This window comes from Barbatula barbatula, assembly GCF_947034865.1.
Source record: "Barbatula barbatula genome assembly, chromosome: 6".
Lineage (NCBI taxonomy): Eukaryota > Metazoa > Chordata > Actinopteri > Cypriniformes > Nemacheilidae > Barbatula > Barbatula barbatula.
In genome coordinates this window covers 16,665,815-16,685,364 of record NC_136765.1, presented here as the reverse complement: position 1 = coordinate 16,685,364, position 19,550 = coordinate 16,665,815, and the positions used below count along the sequence as shown (strand labels likewise).

The window sequence follows — 19,550 nt, the reverse complement described above, 5'->3', positions numbered from 1 at the left end:
GTTGCCTTTGGTTTATTCACTTGCCGTGTTCTATAGCATTTCTTTTGTAAAGTTAGTTCCATGAAAATTATTTTTTCTATATACTCTACTTTATCCGACAGAGAGAAAACACAAAAAACTTTGGCCCAAATAAGTTGTTGTAATAAATGACAATGAAATATCACATTCTGGAGTTTTTCCTCATACATTTTGTCATAATGATACAGTATCATAATTTTAACCATCTGCCCTTTTTCTGTCTGCAGATGCTCTGAACACAAGGAACAGGCAGGTCATCTGCACCACGCTCAAGGTTCTGCAGCACCTGGTTGCATCAGCAGAAATGGTGGGAGAGGCGCTGGTCCCATACTACAGACAGATCCTTCCCATATTAAATATTTTCAAAAACGTGAACAGTAAGCAGCCTACCAACCCACATTACATTTGTTTATTACGAGTGTTATACAGAGGCTTTCAAACGATTATGACTTTTGAAAACAATTTTATAATTTATGCATTGTGATTTTACTGTATGTTAGGTACGAAAAGCACATAGGTAATGTAAAATCACTGCATTTTTTGGTGAAGGGTCAGAGTTCATAGTTGAGACTTTTTGATTTTATATTTGAAACTTTGGTATTTGAAGTTTGCACAGTTACATTCTTTACTTTTTGTACTGTTTGGCTTTGCATGTACAACCGATTTGTCACATATTTGGCCACATAGAAAAACCCTGACAGTTAACATTGACTTAACATTGATTCCTGCCTCTCTCAGCTTGATGGCTATCAGTGCATCTCTTTCAGAATTAAAGCCTTCAGCTCTGATCTTTAAAGCTGGTCTCAGATCAGCAGCCATTGCAACTGCACTCAGTACCTTATTGAATGTTCAGCAACATTACTGAATGCTTTGTGCCGACCCTTTACCTGCCAATACGTCTAAACTCATTCGATGCCTGAACGTCCACCAATTATCTAGTTGTAGGCCTACCTGTGTTTTTATTTGTCATTTGACGTCCGTCACCTTTGAAACATCATTCAGTGGACTGACATAAATGTTCTGTATTCACCCCGCGTTGGCGCCGGACAGGTTGCCGGTTCCATTCACCGCTTTTGTCAGGCGGACTATAGGCCTGCCAGATATCTCCAGACGTGAGGACAAGCATTGTGGATCAATCACCTCTTCTCAGGCTTAACCAGTGGAAACGCTGCCACCTCACACCCCTGATCAATATCCAATTTGAATCTTTTGTCTTCTTAATTCTCTTACATTATCTGCTAATGTTTTGTTTGAGAAAAGCAAGGAGAGCTGGAGGAAAAGAGAAAGCTACTCTCATTAGCTCGAGGCTCCATGCTAATCTCCTCTGTGAATTAGCTGTAGGTAACATCTCTTAAGTGTTTAATACCTGGTTTACAGGTTTAGATCAGGGTCGGTTTGTGGCTCACAGATTTGTCTGTGTCTGGTTTATTTGGCGGCTAGGCACAAGCAATTAAGCATCTTGTTTACTAGATTAATAAGCAGATTGGTGTCTCTTTAACTTCGTACACTTTTAGATTGGGTTTTTATTTAAACTAATAGAATTCAAAATGTTTACTTCAGTTGTGGTGTCATTCCACATAATTATTGGGTTATCTACGAGAATGAAAGTGTGAGTAGTAGCTGAAACATATTAAATTTAATGTTGCACAGTATTAAGAGTGGCATGCATACAAATCGTATTATCCCATATATATATATATATATATATAAATATATATATATATATGTGTGTGTGTGTGTGTGTATACTACAATTTATATATAATTTATAGTTATATATTTTTATTCCAAACAATCTTTATATTCTTTTGCACAACACATAATTTAAAATGAAGATCCGGCCAAACGCGTGAATGATCGAAGAAACACTGTGCTGCTATTTTAAGTCTGATGTTAATAAAACAAAACTTTGTTTTCAGGCTTGTAGTTTCGTTAAATAATCTGAGTGGTTATGAGAGAGAGAGGGAGAGAGAGAGATGTGTGGTTATTTTAACTAACCACACAGCTTTAATTGAGCCGCTTTTCTATGCTAGATTCCTCTGGGAGGAGTTGGTGGTTGTGTATTGGTTCGCTCTCAGAGTATGTCTCGAGCCACTTTTTCTACAATGTGAATGTGTGTGGAATGTAAGTACCGTGTGTGTGCGTTTCCATGCCTTGTGGCAGTGTGGCCAGAGGGAAACTGTGTCTACATAGTGGTCTTTTGTTTCCCAGGATGCAGCTGTTGGCACTGTGTTGATGTGTGTGTGTGCTCGCTCTCTCACGCCTTGCTGTGCCTGTTAGATCTTAAATTTTTCCACAAGGTCAAATTTGTTTAGCACTCACCACGTATGTGTGAATACATTTCTCACTTATTTTTTAGCTGGATTTCTTATGCACTGGTTACAACAGTTTTTATTCATTTCAATTTGTTCATCCCCCCCAAAAAGGTTTTAAACGGCCAATTCTGGTCCTTGATTCTGATTGGTTGAGCCGCATTCTAAGCGGTCATGAAATACTCTAATATACAGTATAGACTTCTTCAAACCTGTGCAGAACACAAAAGAGAAGATATTTTGAAGAACAACATTCTTCAAAATATCTTCTTTTTGCTCCGCAGAAGAGAAAAAGTTGAGTGCTTGATGACAGAATTTTCATTTTGGTAGACTCAAGGTTCAATTTGGTTTCAATTTGTTATACTATTTCCACTCAGAGCAGTTAAACCCTTTGACTCTGAAGAGGTCATAAATGAACTGATTTGAGCATAGTTTTGCCCCAGTGTTATTTCTGTCTGTTTATATCATTAAGAGTCTGGCGGTTGTAACCTCTCATGCTTAAATCAGCGCTGCTGTTTTGCCACATTGTTATTTTACTTTCTATGGCTGATTTGGGTCAGTTGAGCTCCAGCTAAACTATTTCCTGTTTTAGCTTTATGTCTGTGCATGTGGATATGTTAATGTATTGCTATCTACTAAAAATGGAGGAATTATAAATGCATGTTCATGTGCGAATGTGTTGGTGTCTGTTGGTGAATCACAGATGAAGTTTACACGCTTCTGTTGTTTTCCGGCTGGGGCGAGTCCTATTGTTAATCAAACCCGGTGACGTCTCTTATGAGGGAGAGATCTGCTTCATCATGCAGTGGATTACACACACACACGGCAGTAACTTCATTTCCTGCCTGCTTGCTTCTGTCCAGTACACACTCCTTGAGGAAAACACACTCCCTGCTTAGCAAGAAGCTTCCTGACAAATGTGTGTGAACAAATGTCCCACTAATGATGCTTAACGACCCCGAGCTGTTCTGCTGTTAGCCCCGCTACACTCCTGTGCTCCGCTCCAGTCTGTGTGTGTGTGTGTGCGTGTGTCTTCTTTATTGGCCTGCATTATCTTTGTGCTGTTAGTCTGCTTTCCACATTAATCTACAGCAGACCTGCTGTGATATACTTTTTTTGGTCTTATGAATCTTCCTGCTGGCAATTCAGACAAGTTTGATAAGAACCAACACTCGCAGACCGGAGGGGCTGACACGTCTCCAGTAGGCCTTTATTTTATATTAAAAGAACCATGTGTTGCCAGGGCATGTATGATGGTAGGTTCAGTGGCCTATGGCCTGCTGGTTATTGTCTTGGTGGTTGGTCTGTACTTTGACTTCATATGACGCTTGTGTGTTCATGGATCTTATCACGTGTTCCTAATAGTTATCCACGTCTTGGGAACTTTTCTCTTGGTAACCTCTTTCCACAATTAGGAGTCATAGATAGGGAGGTGGACTTTCCATTAGATGACACACATATATACTGTAGATGCACCAGATGTAGATTTGCAACTTAACAAGTTATGCAGTTACATACTCTGTAAATGTTATTAACTCACCCTCTTGTCATTTCAAAGAGATATTTTGAAGAATGTTGGTAACCAAAGAATGCAGGGACCCATTGACTTCGGTTGACATTGGTTTTGTGTCCATACAATAGAAGTGAATGTCTTCCATCGTTGTTTGGTTACCAACATTTTTCTAAATATGTTATTTTGTGTTCTGCTGAAGATAGAGGTTCATACAGGTTTGAAATAAGTAAATGATGACAGAATTTTTATTTCAAGATATTTAATAATACATTTTAGTTTATGGGCTATATAAGGCCCTCTTCTCCTGTAAAAATATTTTAGCGAACAAATGTACATAATGTAATTCTGTGGAATATAAGTTTCATACGCCACTCCCAAAAGACTCGTCATTTTCCCATTGAGTCACGTGTCTTCCCCTCAGGGGGGATATGAGCCAATCTGGCGTCCTGCAGGACATTTACAGCAGTGATGAATTCATCATTTCAGACACTGCTGCCACCAGAGAGACGAGAAGAGCTCTGTCAACCCCGTCCTTACACTTCTGCCTTTTTCCTTGCTTGTCTGCCCCATCCCAGCATGCTCCATAGCCCTTAATGACATCGCTTTAACACAGACAATCAATTTATATATAGCACTTTCCACCAAGAGTCTGCAAAATAGGGCCTTAACTTTTAGAAGTCTTAAATGTTTTATTTATTTTAAAAATGATCAGGAAAAGAAGGTGCTTTGGAAAATGTTGAGCTCCAACATCAGGAGGTCAAACTAAACATTATATGCAATTTTTTTAAATTTAGGTTTTAGGTTTTTGCAGATATTATCATAATTTTAGACATATCAGATAGAATTAAGTGAAATTGATAAAAACTCAAATTAAAACAGTGAAAGCAGTAAGTAAAATTAAGTGCATAGGCCTTATTAAGAATAGAAAAAGTTAAGCCATCAATCAGTATTGCCTCGATCATTTTACATAGTTTTTGAGGAATGCTAAATTTAGATTTTTGTTTAAAGGTGTGTAATTTTGTATCTTTTGACAGAAATACAGTATAATATACGGTACATAAATATGACTTCAGAGGTATAAAGAGATAATGATGCATTATGTTTTAATTATCTTAAAATTAGCTATTTCTATCTACATACACCACAGGTTCCCTTACAATTCACTGTGTTTTTTCTACAGTAGCCCTAAATGACAAACTGCTCTACAGGGCGTTTTTTCGTAAATCTCCTTTGGCAAAGAAGCGAAAACGTGATGACATCTTAGTCATGTGTCAGCATGTAGTGCTTTGAAACGGAGGGGAGAGTAATGGAGTCAGCCGTTGGTTGCATTTCACAACCTCACCACTAGATGTTGCTAAATTTCATACACTGGCCCTTCAAAGCTACTCATTTCCTGCTACTATTTTATGTGAAAAAGTAGTTTATCTGACATATCTAATAATTCTCACAAAGTGAGAATGGCATTGAAGGATACCATGCGGATTTGCCCGCTGGCTGCGGCAGTCTTTATTAGATGCAGGTTGGGGGCTCAGAGCCAGTCAAATCTGAGACGGGCCCCTAGGGTTTCCTACCGAGCAGAGGCTCCAATTTAAAGGTCAACTGATAACAGCCCAGACTCATGAATACCCTAAAACATTCTTCCACCTGCCCTTCTCTCCATGTGTATGTCTGTTACTCACATGCACAGCCATGACTTCAAGTACCTGTATTGCTCTCTGTCCTGGCCCGTCTGAATTTCATTATACAGTCTCTCTCCTTTTTCCATATCTTTGGGTAAGACACTACATAAAACTTTAAACTAGAGAATGTACCCAAAAGAACAGTGAAAGGTACAGTAGAAGTCAAATTAGAGGTTTATAGTATGTAACATTCTGTTTCTGTGTTATGATATCAAACAGTGCCATTTGACTGGTATTTTTATTTTCCTGGCATTTGGACTACTGGTTACATCTTTGTGATTAGCAGTGAGTCTCCTTCCTGTCAGGGCACCCAGGATTCTCCTAACTCTTCCCTCTCTGTTACGTCTTTGTTTATGACTAGTGATCTGTTTATTTTTTAATCAGTAGAAACAGTGTCATCCGGTGTGCTTTATTGCTTCAGTTCTCTGAAGTATTATGGTGGCACCTTTTGAGGCTAATGGTATGATCTTCCAGATTCAGAAGACAAGCACTGCTGCTTAATGTTATGACTGACCTTCTCACGGATACGATTTTTACCCATTACACACATCTACATCCCATATGAGTGTGTGTGTCTTCTCAAGTATGAACTACTAAGCTCCCCTGAGCAACTGTACCTCCGGAAAGCAAAAGGCCAGTCAGATCCATCAGAATGAAATAATAAGTGTATATTGAACCTTGTGTACTGGATATTGAACCTTAGACATTTATAAAAGCGCTTTGATGAGGTCAGGATATAATGATATGGCTTGGCAGGAGCTTATGGATCTAGTGATGCTGAAACAGTAAAACGGCGAGTGACCCAGTACAACTATCACACCATCACACTCTTCTGAGGGAAGAGAGCGTGAAGAGACACCTGACCAGACCTACCACCATATGTGGTGAGAAGTAAAACCATCTGTTCTGGACAGCAAATGTTTTTCACCTGAATAAAAGTTTACAGCTGGCTCATACTTGCCTATTACTTACATCAAAACCTGTTAAATAAAAGTTTGAGAATGCTATTTAAAAAAGAATCTAATATACATTTTTATTACAATTGATATATATATTACATTTTGAGTAAAAAATAAATACTACAATTTAACAAATTCTTTGTACAGTTGGCCATTTCTCATCATCTATACAGGCTTTGGACCACATGAGATTAAATAAAAATGACATAAATTTTTATTTTGGGGATGGCATGGACTCCCTAAGACTCCATGTGTTATTTACAAAAAGGATCAAATTAAAAAAAGACTAAAAGGAGCCTAATTCTACTAATATTGTGTTTTTTCAAGTTTGATTGCTTAAAAACCCCAATTTTTAAAACAAAGTATCTCCAGTTCAGCAGAAGAGTGTCATGTATAGTGTATTGGGTAAAATGCACATCCCTCAGGGTTTTAAAAGAGTTTTATTGAGGTGCAATATTGCATACACAATGCTTTATAACGGGTGGCCTATGCAGGCACACACCAGAGAATTCACACGCAGACACATATACCGTAACACACATACACACAACCAGCCAGAACCACATACGTAATGATACATGTTCTTGGGCTAAGCTAAACTCATCGGTCACCACAGAACAACGCCGTCTGTGCCATCATACATATGCAATCACACACAAATATACACACTCAATCACACAAACCACATATACAGATTAATGCACATACAATCTACACACACACTGTCTACTATCCAGACTCCATTTTCACTCCACAGAACCTGTGTGTGTTTCCTTAATTCAGCGTTAGCTCTCCCGTCGTAAACTTCCTCATTCACGACCACCTAAGGCCCCCCACACACACATAAATGATATCAGGCAGCTGAAGATGGTTCTATTTCAATGCAAATAACATCTCATCCACAGGTTTGAGGTCTCTAGATTAGATTTGTGAGTTTTTCGTCTAGCTATACTCTGCAACTGGGACTCAGTTAATCGGCTGGATTGACTTCTTTACGCCTTGGATTTTGTTTCTATCGTGTGCTTGGGTTAATAGACTGCTGTTCTCCTGCCTGGGCTGCCTGAGAGCGTGACCCACACTGAAAGCCCGGTTTCTTTCTGCAACAGTGGCTGGATAAGATGGGTACACAGTGCAATAACATCCTAAGGAGGTGATCTGACAAGTGAACAGTCGAAAAAACTGTTTTCATTTGGAATTGACGTAAATCTCAGATGCGTTTCTTTTGATAAATTGTGATGGGATGCAAGGATATTAACTATAAATATAACTATATATGCATCCACACAAATATTGCATACTAGCGCTTTGGGGGACCTGAGTTGGTGCTTCGCTGATGTCACGGACACACCGAATGTGTTCGGAGTGATCATGTCATTTAAAAATTTATTAAATGACAATTCACCCAAAAATAAACTGTCTTCTGTTGTGTTTACAAAGATATTTATCCTACTCAAGAAGTCAATTGTGACCAAGAACTATTTGGTTACAAGCACTGCCAAGAGGTCTGTTCGACTGCGCAGACTAAATCAACATATCGCAGACCGCCCACTACAGTTTGAAGTACACAACCTCTGACCTGTAAAGAATCTTTCATTCAGAAATGTACTCCGGCGCGGCAGGTTCCGTGCTTTCAAATGCTCCACACAATGCGGTCGCGTTTGCTGCTTGATCATATCACACGTCATGTTCAGTTAAATTTACTGGCCCATTTCACTTTTCCGGCCAAACACTGAACATGCTGTTTTTGATATTTTCGGTTGCCGAATATTCGGTGCATCCTTAGTTACAAATACTCTGCCAAATATCTTTCGCTGTGATCATCAGAACAAACTAATTTATCCGCAACCTGGGTGAGTGGGTGAGTAAAGGATTGGAAATAGAATTTTCATTTATGGGTGAACTGTTCCTTTAAGTGTCATGTTTAAGAAAAAACATAAATTTATTTGTTTTTCTCTTGTTGTTCTCATTTCATATCCTTAATGAGACAGATTACAGCCAATTAATCTCTTACCTGTGTGCCACTCCTGCAGGAATCCAGCTGATTTCTGTCTTGACCTAAATACATCAAAATGAGTTTTAAGTCTGAGTGTAGATTGTAAAGACTGCAGAAGGTTGTTGGACTCAATAGACTTGTGGTCGGGTCGTGATTTTTAATATATATAAAGAAAGAAGTTTGATTGAGATCTGTATAACCTACATTTTTTTTACTATTGTCATGCCAACAGAGCATTTTAAATTACCATAGAAACCAAGAAAAGAGTTGGATTCAGTAAACAGCTGTAAGAAATAGGGTCTCTTGTAATGATTGTTAAGACTAGAGTCGGTTTTGGCAAAAACAGTACATATGTGACTCACGTGTACCATGGCCCACCCATCCTGTGTTTCACTTTCATTTCCTGTTTTCTCAGCGAGAGACAGAGTGAGAGACTGGGCAAAGAAAGGAATATAATAAAGCAAGAATTTCCTCAGAATGTGTGTGTATGGCAGGAGCTGACAAACGCTTAATGCCCCAAGGAGTCCACAGCTGGCCCCTGACCTACAAATGAAGAATTACCAGAACAATTTGCCCGTTAGAACCCAAATCCCTGAGCTGACCGGCAATGCCAGAGAACATTCCGGGAATGCGTGCCCAAACCTTACACCCTCTGCAATTAGATTCAGACAAAAAAACACTCAAACATATGTATTAATAACCACCGAGACGAAAAGCAGTGTTAAAGGGCAAATAAACATCTGTGACTTTGATTAAAAGCACAAAAGGCTCTATTCTCCATTCATTGGGAAAAATCATGTTTTATGGAGAACCTGAAAAAAGAAACAATACCCGGCAACACTTGTCTTGAGAGAAGACTTCGTGGAGAATTAAAGTAATAGTTCAGCCAAAAAGGCAAAAACTGTCATCATTAACTGAACCTGTATGACTTCCTGTCTTCTGCAGAACACAGAAGAGGATATTTAAAAAAAATGGTGGTAACCGAATAATGATGGTACCCCTTCCCGTATTGGTTTTCGTGTTTACAATGGAAGCGAATGGGTACCGCAGTTGTCCCGTTTCCAACATTCTTCAAAATATGTTCTTTTGTGTTCTGCAAAAGAAAACAAATGCATGTTTGAAATGACACGATGGTGACTTAATAATGACAGAATTGTCCTTTTTGGGTGAACTATCCCTTTATGAGCGTGCTGAAGTTATTTTGCAGATGAGGAGACCTTCTGACATCCTCCTGGTAGCTGAGGTATTTGAGAAGATATCTTGGCTACATTTTTCTACTGTTTTCTTAACACCCCAGAGAAAGTGAGCAAGAGAGATCAGTCGTAGTGATAATTTGCACGGCTGAGGTGAACTAAGGTTAATGAATCTCTCCTTCATCGCTGACCTTTCCAGCATCAAGCCTCTGTTCTTTCTGGACATTTTTTAATGACAACCTTTAAATAATTTATCTAACTTATTTCCCTTCATTAGCCGCCGCCTGTGACATTTTCCCGCTCCGCCTCACATCTCTCCGGGAATATGGCCATCGATTCCTCTCAGTTCACACCTTCTTTTAACACTTGATATTTCATCAATCGCGTTTCCATTAAAGATGAAGTTATCACACTCTCCCTCTCTCTCTCTCTCTCTCTCTCTCTCTCTACAGCGCATGGCTGAGATTTGAACATGCCGGAGACGTTTGTAATCAGAAACTAATGTGAGCTCATTAAGTGTACCTGGAATATGACAAACTGTGTGAGAGAGAGAGAGCATTCATTTTGATCGTACAGACTGTGCTGAAATAAGATGATGCTAAACCATCTGGTGAGAAGTCATGCACGGTGAGAGTTATTGTAAATTAATATTATCAGCAGGTAATGATGATAGTGTTTACTGATGTTGCTCATAAGTAATAGAGTGTGGCCAATATTTTATGACTAGTCATTATTACCCCTGATATCAATTGCAAGGTGAGGCAGATGCTTTTTTTTGTTTTATAAACTTTAAAATCTAAGTTTGAGAAATAGTCAGCTCTGCTTAAAGGGAAAGTTCACTCAAAAATGAAATTTCAGGCATCATTTATGGACCCTCATGTAGCCTCATAACTGTACTAATGACTTTGTTCTGATGAACACAGAGAAAGATATTTGGACAAATGTAAGCAATTTTCACTTCAGGAACATCATTGAGTAGGTGATGTACAAAATACTTTTCAGTTTTGGCTGAACTATTCCATTAACATATCAAGCACTGCTGGTGACTAAGGAAGTCCAGAAATAGAGAAAAAGAGATATGTGTCTCATTCATTAAAGAAGTGGAGGAAGAAGGAAAAAGAGATCAAGGATCAGAATTATTCGGTGCGATATTTGGAAAACTGAAACAGAATTTATCCTTACTCCAGAGACCAACAAGAGATTTGCTTTTAGAGAAACTCCGGCTCAAAGTCTCAGCGTGACGGGAAGCTGTCCTGGGGAAAAGAGCGCCGGGGATCTCCCGCTGTCTGAGCCCATCTAATGACACCCCATAACCAGCCAAACTCCCGCACCCCCTTAGGCTCTCCTCTGCATGTGTTACACCGACAACTTCCATGTAAGATTTCACTGAACTGTTCATTTTAAAGATAAATGTATCAATTAGCGAGACAATCCGTTCTGGCCATCTTTCCATGCACTGGACATCTGTTGTAGCTTTGTCTATTCTGCACTCCGATTTCGAAGGGGATCTCCAGAAAATCTGCTTTTGGTAGAGTCAAGCGAGCGTTCAGGAATGCAAGCGTTTGGGATGTTTGTTTATCTAGATTCTCACCTTCGTCTGAGGTCGCCGAGGATGCAGGGTAATCCGTGTGCCGTCTTGTGTTGAGGTTGTCAGAAGAGTGTTTAGATTCTGTTGACATGTGTTGAGTACGGGAGGAAAGCACAAATTACAGAACAAAGAACGAGAGCGTGAGAGAGAGAGATTAATTAATAAACACCATATGTGACTAAATAAAAGTTTAGACAGCATCTGTACATTCACACATAATGTAGCGTAATGAACCGTGATTGGATTTTGGTGAGTATTACAGCTGAACATCAGTTCTCATTATTGTAAACAGATCATATCTGATGTGACAACAGCAGGTAATCGGAGCTGAAATGAGAAATTTATTTTAACTTTATTACACAGCTGGGCCACAACCCTATTACAAAAAGTCCCACAGTTCCATGTCTTTTCCCACTTCCTGATTTGCAAACTATATGTGTTTTTGTGCTGTGAAAGGTGCTGGGTGTAGGTTTGGTCTTGAAGAATGTGTGTTAGGTTAAGTTTGCCTTAGGGAAAGTAAAGAGCGTGTGTGTGAATTGTTGTTTGTCTGGCTCGACAAAAATATTGCCTTACGATTTGCTCGAGATGTGTAGACCATGGTAAATGTGGTGACTCAAATGGTGTCAAATTTAGTTTTTCTGTGAACGCACAAAACACAGAGAGGCCTCTCTAACCGATTGGATTTAAATCTAGTTGTATCACGGCAAATGAAATGGCGAAACAGATGGAGAGCTTCAGCGAAACATGAAATGCTGCAGAGGGGTCTATCTCCCACCCCCTCTCTCTTCTCTCATTTTCTGCCTTCTTTCTCTTCCCTTTCCCTACCTCATCCAATTGTTGGTTTCCGCTATTGCACACATTCTCGCGCTGTAATGAAATATCCTGTTTCTGCAGCTGTTGCATTTTCTGGACGGCTTCCACAGAATGAACAAACCAATATTAGTGTGATAGGCCTCTCTTCTACTACTGTCTTCTCCCTTTTCTGCTGTCCTGTCATGTAAATGTTTGTTTTGAATTGATAATTTATTAAAGGGATAGTTTACCCAGAAATGACAATTCTGTCAGAAGATATTTTGAAGAACGATGGTTACCGAACAACAGCGGTTAATATTCAAATTATGTTTTGTCTTCTGTTCTGGGAACTTTCCCTTTAATCATATTAATTACTGTAGATTTTTTATGGACTATGGTGCAAAAACACTATATTTTACAGAATGTGTCAAGTTTTCAAAATCTACAGACAGATTTTGTGGCACAATGTGTTGTCTGTGTAAATTATTTTGAGAAAATGTAATTAAAATAGCCCCATGTCTAATCTGTATAAGTCAAAATCAATGAATCATACAATTATTTATGTTTTGCTGCAAAGCACGTCTCTCCTGTGTTTTTGTGTTCAATTTCTTTCCATTTCAATATAAATTTCAGTCCTCTGGGTCACATCCCATTCAATTCAATTTCCAACTCATTCTTAAAATCAGAATTTTGCCCATGCAATAAATCTTTGAAAGCAACAAACTCAATAAAGCGGTGAACCTGAACCAGCTCGTTCAAGTGTTATTTTCAGCTGTTGTTCTCCCCATGTCAGTTAATAATGCATTTTTGTTACACTATAAAGTTAAGCTTGCTAATCCCCTTTTCCCAGAGAAGAAGAAAGACTGTGTAAGTTTTGTTTTGTAATGAATCTGGGCCTGTCATCTGTATTCACAATGCGGTATTGTACCGTAAGCTTGTCGGGCTGTTTTTCATGAGTGGAGAGTATCCTAAAGGAGCAAAGCTGCTTTTGACCTGATAAGCTCATTTGAATTCCACATTAATTACTCAAGTACCCTCGAACTCAGTAACGAGACCTCACAGAGAGAGCGAGAGAAAGAGAGAAAAAACAGAAAGGAAACCGAGAGAATGAGAAAAGGGGGAGAAAGGGATGCTAAATTAGCCTCCGAGCATTTTCTCTGCCTTGTCAAGGCTAAACTGAGGGCAGCAGGGAGTGGGGTCCAATGTGTCAGAATCTCCGTGGCAACCAATCCCTCAGCCTCCTGTCTTCACACGCTCATGAATCTGTACCCTACCGTTCCCGGGCCGCTCTATCTGTGCTTTGCATCTTTGGCCGGATTGGATCTGTAATGGCCTCAGACAATTTTTGACAAATATCTTCCCTTTTCCCTCTTCAGACGCCACTGTTCTTATTTCTTCCCTCCTGTTTCTGCTCAGTACTCGGCCCACTTGTGCCAATAAAATACATCTCCCACAATCCTCTTGTGTTTAGTGTGCTGTTTATTCTGACTGTTCAGCTTTGGTGTACGTAGTGTTTCATTTACTCTGACTGTATTTTAGTCTCACTTTTGTGTTTAAGTCACTAAGAGTTTAATTTCTGTTCTTGTTCAATTCCATCCTTTGATTATTTTAGTAACCTGTGTAGGTGTCTATTCTGAGTGTATGGTTTGCTTAAAGTGGCCCTCACTTACACAGTTTCTGTATATAGTATCGCACCCTTCAAATGTCCGCAGAGTCTTTAGTTTGATCACATTTATAAAAGGCAGATACAAATGTACGATTATTTCCGAAAACATGCAACGCTTGTGGGGGGAGGGGCGGAATTAAAGCCATGCGCACACATTGCCAAGAAACAAAGACATCAGTTTCACTCCCCGCATGCGGTTCATGTCCGGCATCTTTTAGCGCAGGGACCGCTGCTCCTTCTATCAGTTTCAAACAATCTCCAAATCCAGCATTATAACGACCGTTTATATAACATTCATCACCCAAAATACAGCGAACAAACAAACACAGCTGAACTTCACGAACTATGGTTCATGCATGGGCCTGCCACGCGTGTGCTTTTCCGGTAGAATTGTTCAATAAGGGACTAAGAAAAGTTGTTGCGTAACGATTTTTCATGTTCGAAAAAAACTTTCCGAAGCCTGTACGGGAGTAGGGGAGTGTATCGAGCACAGAAATACTATGTAATACGTCCAACTCGTTTTTTTATAAGTTGACCATGTTAAGCATGAGAAGACAGCACGTTTAACATTGTAAAGAAGTCAGAATGCATGACACCGTTGCAACACCCCTTTAATCATATTCCTGTTTGTATGTTCCCCACGTCTCATTTTTCCTCGCTAATGCTTTCATCCAGATCTTTCCTTTCAAGGGATAAAATGAAGCCATTGATCTGGACGTGGCCATCCCCCATACACTTCAAACACACCCAGAACAGACACATGGCTTCATATTTGCAGTATGGATAGATTTTCATTAAAGCAGAAAACTCTTTGACAGGTTAATTGACACACATGGGTGGTTGAAGCCCATAATTAAGTCTCTGGGCTCGTACCACAAACACAACTGATTTGAATCAGGTAGGTTGACCTCCGAGCTCAGAGTAAGTAAGAGTTTCTTCATCGACAGCATGCCCTTAAGTAAACCACTTAACCTACGAGTTCTCCCTGGAAACTGTCCTTGCAGTTATTTTAAGGTTTCAAAGCTTTAATAGAGAGTGTGAGGTTTACTTGCACGTTTTGTGCCCAGAAGTACAGACACAGTTGTAAGACTTTTCACGATTTACAGTATATCTTATGCTCTTGAGATATGCAATGGAAACATGAATGCAAGCCACTTAAAATCATCAAAAGTTTTCTTTGTATGTACTTAAGTCAGGTTAAAATGACCTTAGCGGACATAGTAGATGTTTGATCGAAGAAGAATCTTGGGATTACATAACCAGACAACAAATCCCCTAGAATGTGTGTACTGTAAATCTACATTGGCATTTCATAACACATGTAAAGAATTATAAAAATAAATGAGGATCCACTTTGCATAAGGCCTTGAAGGGATACAGTAGTTCACCTAAAACTTAAATTCTGTCATTTATTAGCCCTCTTGTCATTTCAGAACTGTATAACTTAGAAGAAGATTTTGAAGTATTTTGGTTGCCAAACAATGGCGGTACACATTCATTTCTATTGTACGGACACAAAACCAATGCAAGTCAACGCCAACATTCTTCAAAATAACTTATTTTGATGTGTTTTATGTCCGTGACCGAACCTCTGAATTCCACTCTGATCATGCTGGTATTAATGACCACCATCCAAACCCAGAGAAGCTATCTGAAATAAAAATGCAATTTTTTACCCTGCACCCAGCATGCACCTTTCCCTTCTGGTGCAGGTATTCCATGCAAGACATCCACATTCTCTCTCTCTCTTCTCTTTTCTTTTTTAATCTTCTAAAGCTGAATCCAAAAGTGATGAATCGCCTCCATCGCACCAAACTTTGTTTGGAATGAACAGGCAGCCCAGGCAGAAAGTGATCCGTTAAATAGCCACGGGCCGCAACACACAGAAATCATTAAAAGGAAGGGAAAGGAACAGAAATCACTAAACAGACAGTTATGGAGGGCCTGATTACAGAGCAGGAGGGCCCTGGCCTCAATTAGAGACTGAATATATATGTAGACTGGACTCTAATGAAAATAGAGCCTTGTGCCAGCCGTAATTTCCCCTATTGAGCAGATACAGGCAGTTGAAATCACAGGATTAATCTGTTCTCTCCCTCTCTCCCAGAGAAAGAGGCAAGCATTCCCCCCTCTCTCTCTTTCTCTCTTTCTCTCTCTCTCTCTCTCTCTCTCTCGCTCTTTGCTTTCATAAAACGGTTACCTGCAGCCATAGCTGAGACATACACAAGGGAACTGAGGGTTAGACCTGAATACTAATAGTTGTGGAGCGTAAACGTGTTTATCTTTGCTCTTTAATCAACATCATTTGTGTATATGCGTACGAGTGACCATGTAGATTAGCATAGATTTCATGAACCACTCGAACAGGTTGGATGATGGAACAGAATTGTAACATTAGGGAAATCACGACAAATGCTTTTTCGCAGACAATTATGGCAGCGTGTCACTAATGTCCAGGACACACGTATGAAATGAATAAAAATCTGTTTGGCACATGCTCACAAGCAGTTTTGTGTCTGTTTGTCAGTCTAGCGTGATCAAGATCTGTAGTGAGAACCGGCATTGCAATACACTGGGGCTTATTTTAGTAAGGATAAATTATTATAACATTTGGTAAATGATGCATACAATTTTTTATGTCAAATAATAATGCATCAATGCATTTTTAAACACCTACACAGAAACCGCTTACATGCTTCACATCACTGCTTGAACGAACTGTGAATAGCAGCACGTTGTCATCCTCTCTAAAATTGGCCAAATATTGGTATTGTATATATCATTTTTGAAATACTTGACAATCCTCTTATAAAGCTTCATATCCATCTGGCTCCAAGGCTACAAATGTTCGAGATTTGATGGACAAAGAATCTGTTATTGATAACCCATATTGACTGCTAATGGGAATATTGGAATACTCTCATCCCAGAATGCATATCTTTCTTTCTCACTCTCATCTTCCATTAAAATTCATATACTTTTATTGGTTTGACTGTAAGAAATACAATATTTCCTGAAAATTGAATGTATAAGTTGTCTCTCTTCATATGATGAATGACTTATTTCAGTATGCTGTGCTCCCCACCTCCACAAATGCCCCAGTTTAGCAGTCAAGCAAAACCAGCTCTGCCTGCCGCCCCATCAGTCATCACACACACTCGAAGTGTAACACTGGGAGCACAAAAGAATCATGTCAGACAGCACCGGGGCCAGGAAATATGAAAACAAATAGCCCTGTGTTTGGCTAATAGCTGTCATTTAAGCATCCACCCCGAGGGAGGAGAGAGAGCGAGAGAAAGAGTCTGTGTCATGTGTACAGACGGTAATGAGGTGAGCAGTGAGAGGCTATTCCTTTACTGCTGCACCACTGATGAGGAGGCAAGTCATGTGGGACAAAGTGGAAAAATATACAGGTCTGTCTCTCTCTGTCTGTATTTTCTGTCTTTCTTTCACCTTTTCACCATTTTTTCCTCTACCTCTCTATATTTAGCTTTAATATGTATCTTGGTATATTTAAGCAAATAAGGCCATGTACCGTGTGCATAATTTTAACAAAACATTGTTAATGTGAGTCAAACATACAGATTAAGAGTCTTATTTTGGGTCAGCAAATATTGATAACACATTTCTTTTCGAACACAAAAGGAATCAAATCGCCCTTATTGTCACACCACCAATAGGAACTCTAATGGTCCGTACACAGTGCAGATGACATGCGTACAGCCGTGGAAAAAATTATGAGACCATTTCAGATTTTCAATTAATCAGCATTTCTAGATGTATTGTGGCCATTCCAGTTCAGTGTCTGTTGAATTTCAAGAAATTCAAACCTCGGAAATGACATAAAGTCTTCCAACAGCAATGTTAAAGATTGACAGCATAACAAGACACATGAAAACTGTTATAAAAATCGAGGTGATCACATCACATTCTCAAAAGTCTCATCTCGAAAGTGAATATGAACTTGTTTACAGTATTTGAGGTCTGAAAAATTACAAAGCCTCTTTGGCCTGTTTGAAATTTGAGATAAATATTGTTAGTAGTTCACAGAATGAAACAAAAATGATAATTTGACCTAAACAAATAAAAAGTACATTCAGAAAAACTAAAAATAATGTTCAAATGGTCTCTTTAATTTTTTTCTGCGGTGGTATATACAAAATATACACAAATACAATAAATATTCACTACAAAATATATACATTTTAAAAATACAGTATGCACATAATACCAAATGTACTGTACATGATAGGAAATATGCACAATACAGGATTTATATAATACTGTATATGCACACATTACACATCGGCCTACATGAACACAATGTTCAATTTTAGAGCTTGGTTCCAAAATGAAATAATTTCATTTTTCAAACATTTCTAAAATCATGTTTTCATTATGTTCTCATTTTGGTTGTGTTTCATTGTATTAGTTTGCTGTATTTGTGGAGTTATTATGACTTAAATCAAACCAACTGCATTTGAATTGATATTAATCGGAATGAACAAAACATGATTTTTGATTTTGAGTTATCTCAAACTCTTCAATTATCGGATATTGTCTTATAGAGTTTCATGAACATTGGGTTTAATATGCTTTGTCAGATTAACTGTTTCTTTAATAAATATGCATTTCCTGTTACTCTGTTATGCTACTCTAGCTCACAGAAACCACAATGTGTCTTCTCAACAACCGATTAGAGGGACAATGTTTGCTGTGGTAGTCAGCGTGTTTCCTCTTCCTTTTGAATAAAGGGCATCTGCTAGCAATAACCACACATGTGTGGCGCTAGCAGTAAAGAAACATATGCGTGTGAAAGTCTGACGTGATTCAGTCACACCCGTGTGCACTTAAATATGTTTGTTCTAGTATTTTTCACTTGGGGAATTTAGCCTGATGGTTTCCAGAATGCGGTCTACCTGAATGCAAGGGAGACTCTGGTTTTATAGCTGATCTGTCAGGTCATGTAGCAACTATCAGTGTAACTGGTTTGTTTTGTCAGGCTGTGTGGTTCCATAAAGAACCTTAAAAGTCCACAGAACCTTTTGAGATGCATGGCTTGATGCGTTTGAGGGCCTTGACAGGCGGAGGACTGGCTTCCGGTCCATAATCTAACCCTGAACCCAACACACGCTGAGATTTATGTTAATAGTACTCTTATATTCTGCTGGTTAAAGAGACGTGTTGTCTATAAACACAACAAGCTCCTACCTGAAGACCCATAAAACTCTCATTTACTGGAGAGCTGGCCCTCCTCTCATAACAGTAAGAGACAGAGAATGAGTGAGAGAGCACATAAACTGGCCTTGAAAAACCCTCCAAACGTTTTGTGTCACCGAGGTGATGTCGTTTTGCATTTCGGTGCGACAGAGTAAAAAAAAGACAAAGAATGTGAGAGCCGGTCAGAGTGCTTGGTGTCATGGTTGGGCTATGCATTTAATCACTTTGACAGGCTGCGATTTTCCCTTTCCGCCTCCGTGTTCTTTTCCAGCCAATCACATTAAAGGAAGGGAACCCCTGTTCCAATGAAAACCTCTGGAGTGGAATGGATTGGAATGCTAATAGGCCCCAGGGGAAAGTAGAAGAGTGGAGAGACTGGATCAGATGCTCTGTCTAAAGACTCTTTATATCATTAATGGAGGGAGAAGAAAGCGGTTTAACTCGTGGACGGATGAGGAGCGGATCATAAGTGCTCCCGACCATTTATTCATTAGCCTAACGTGTGTCTGAACGATTGCTGTAAGGATCACCGAAAACACAAGACAAATTGGCATTTTGGTGTTGACTAAAGCAGCTGAACACCAGATATGATTAATATAAATAATAATGAAGGAGATA

At 39.1% G+C, this 19,550-nt stretch overlaps 1 protein-coding gene across 1 annotated transcript in view; it reads left to right on the top strand.

Annotated features, from left to right (window-relative positions):
• pacrg (PARK2 co-regulated) overlaps positions 1-19,550 on the top strand; it is a 90,772-nt gene that overhangs the window by 62,728 nt on the left and 8,494 nt on the right. The window contains exon 4 of the mRNA XM_079458247.1: positions 246-395. Coding sequence (XP_079314373.1) covers positions 246-395 — 150 coding nt within the window. The remainder of the gene's footprint in view (positions 1-245; positions 396-19,550) is intronic.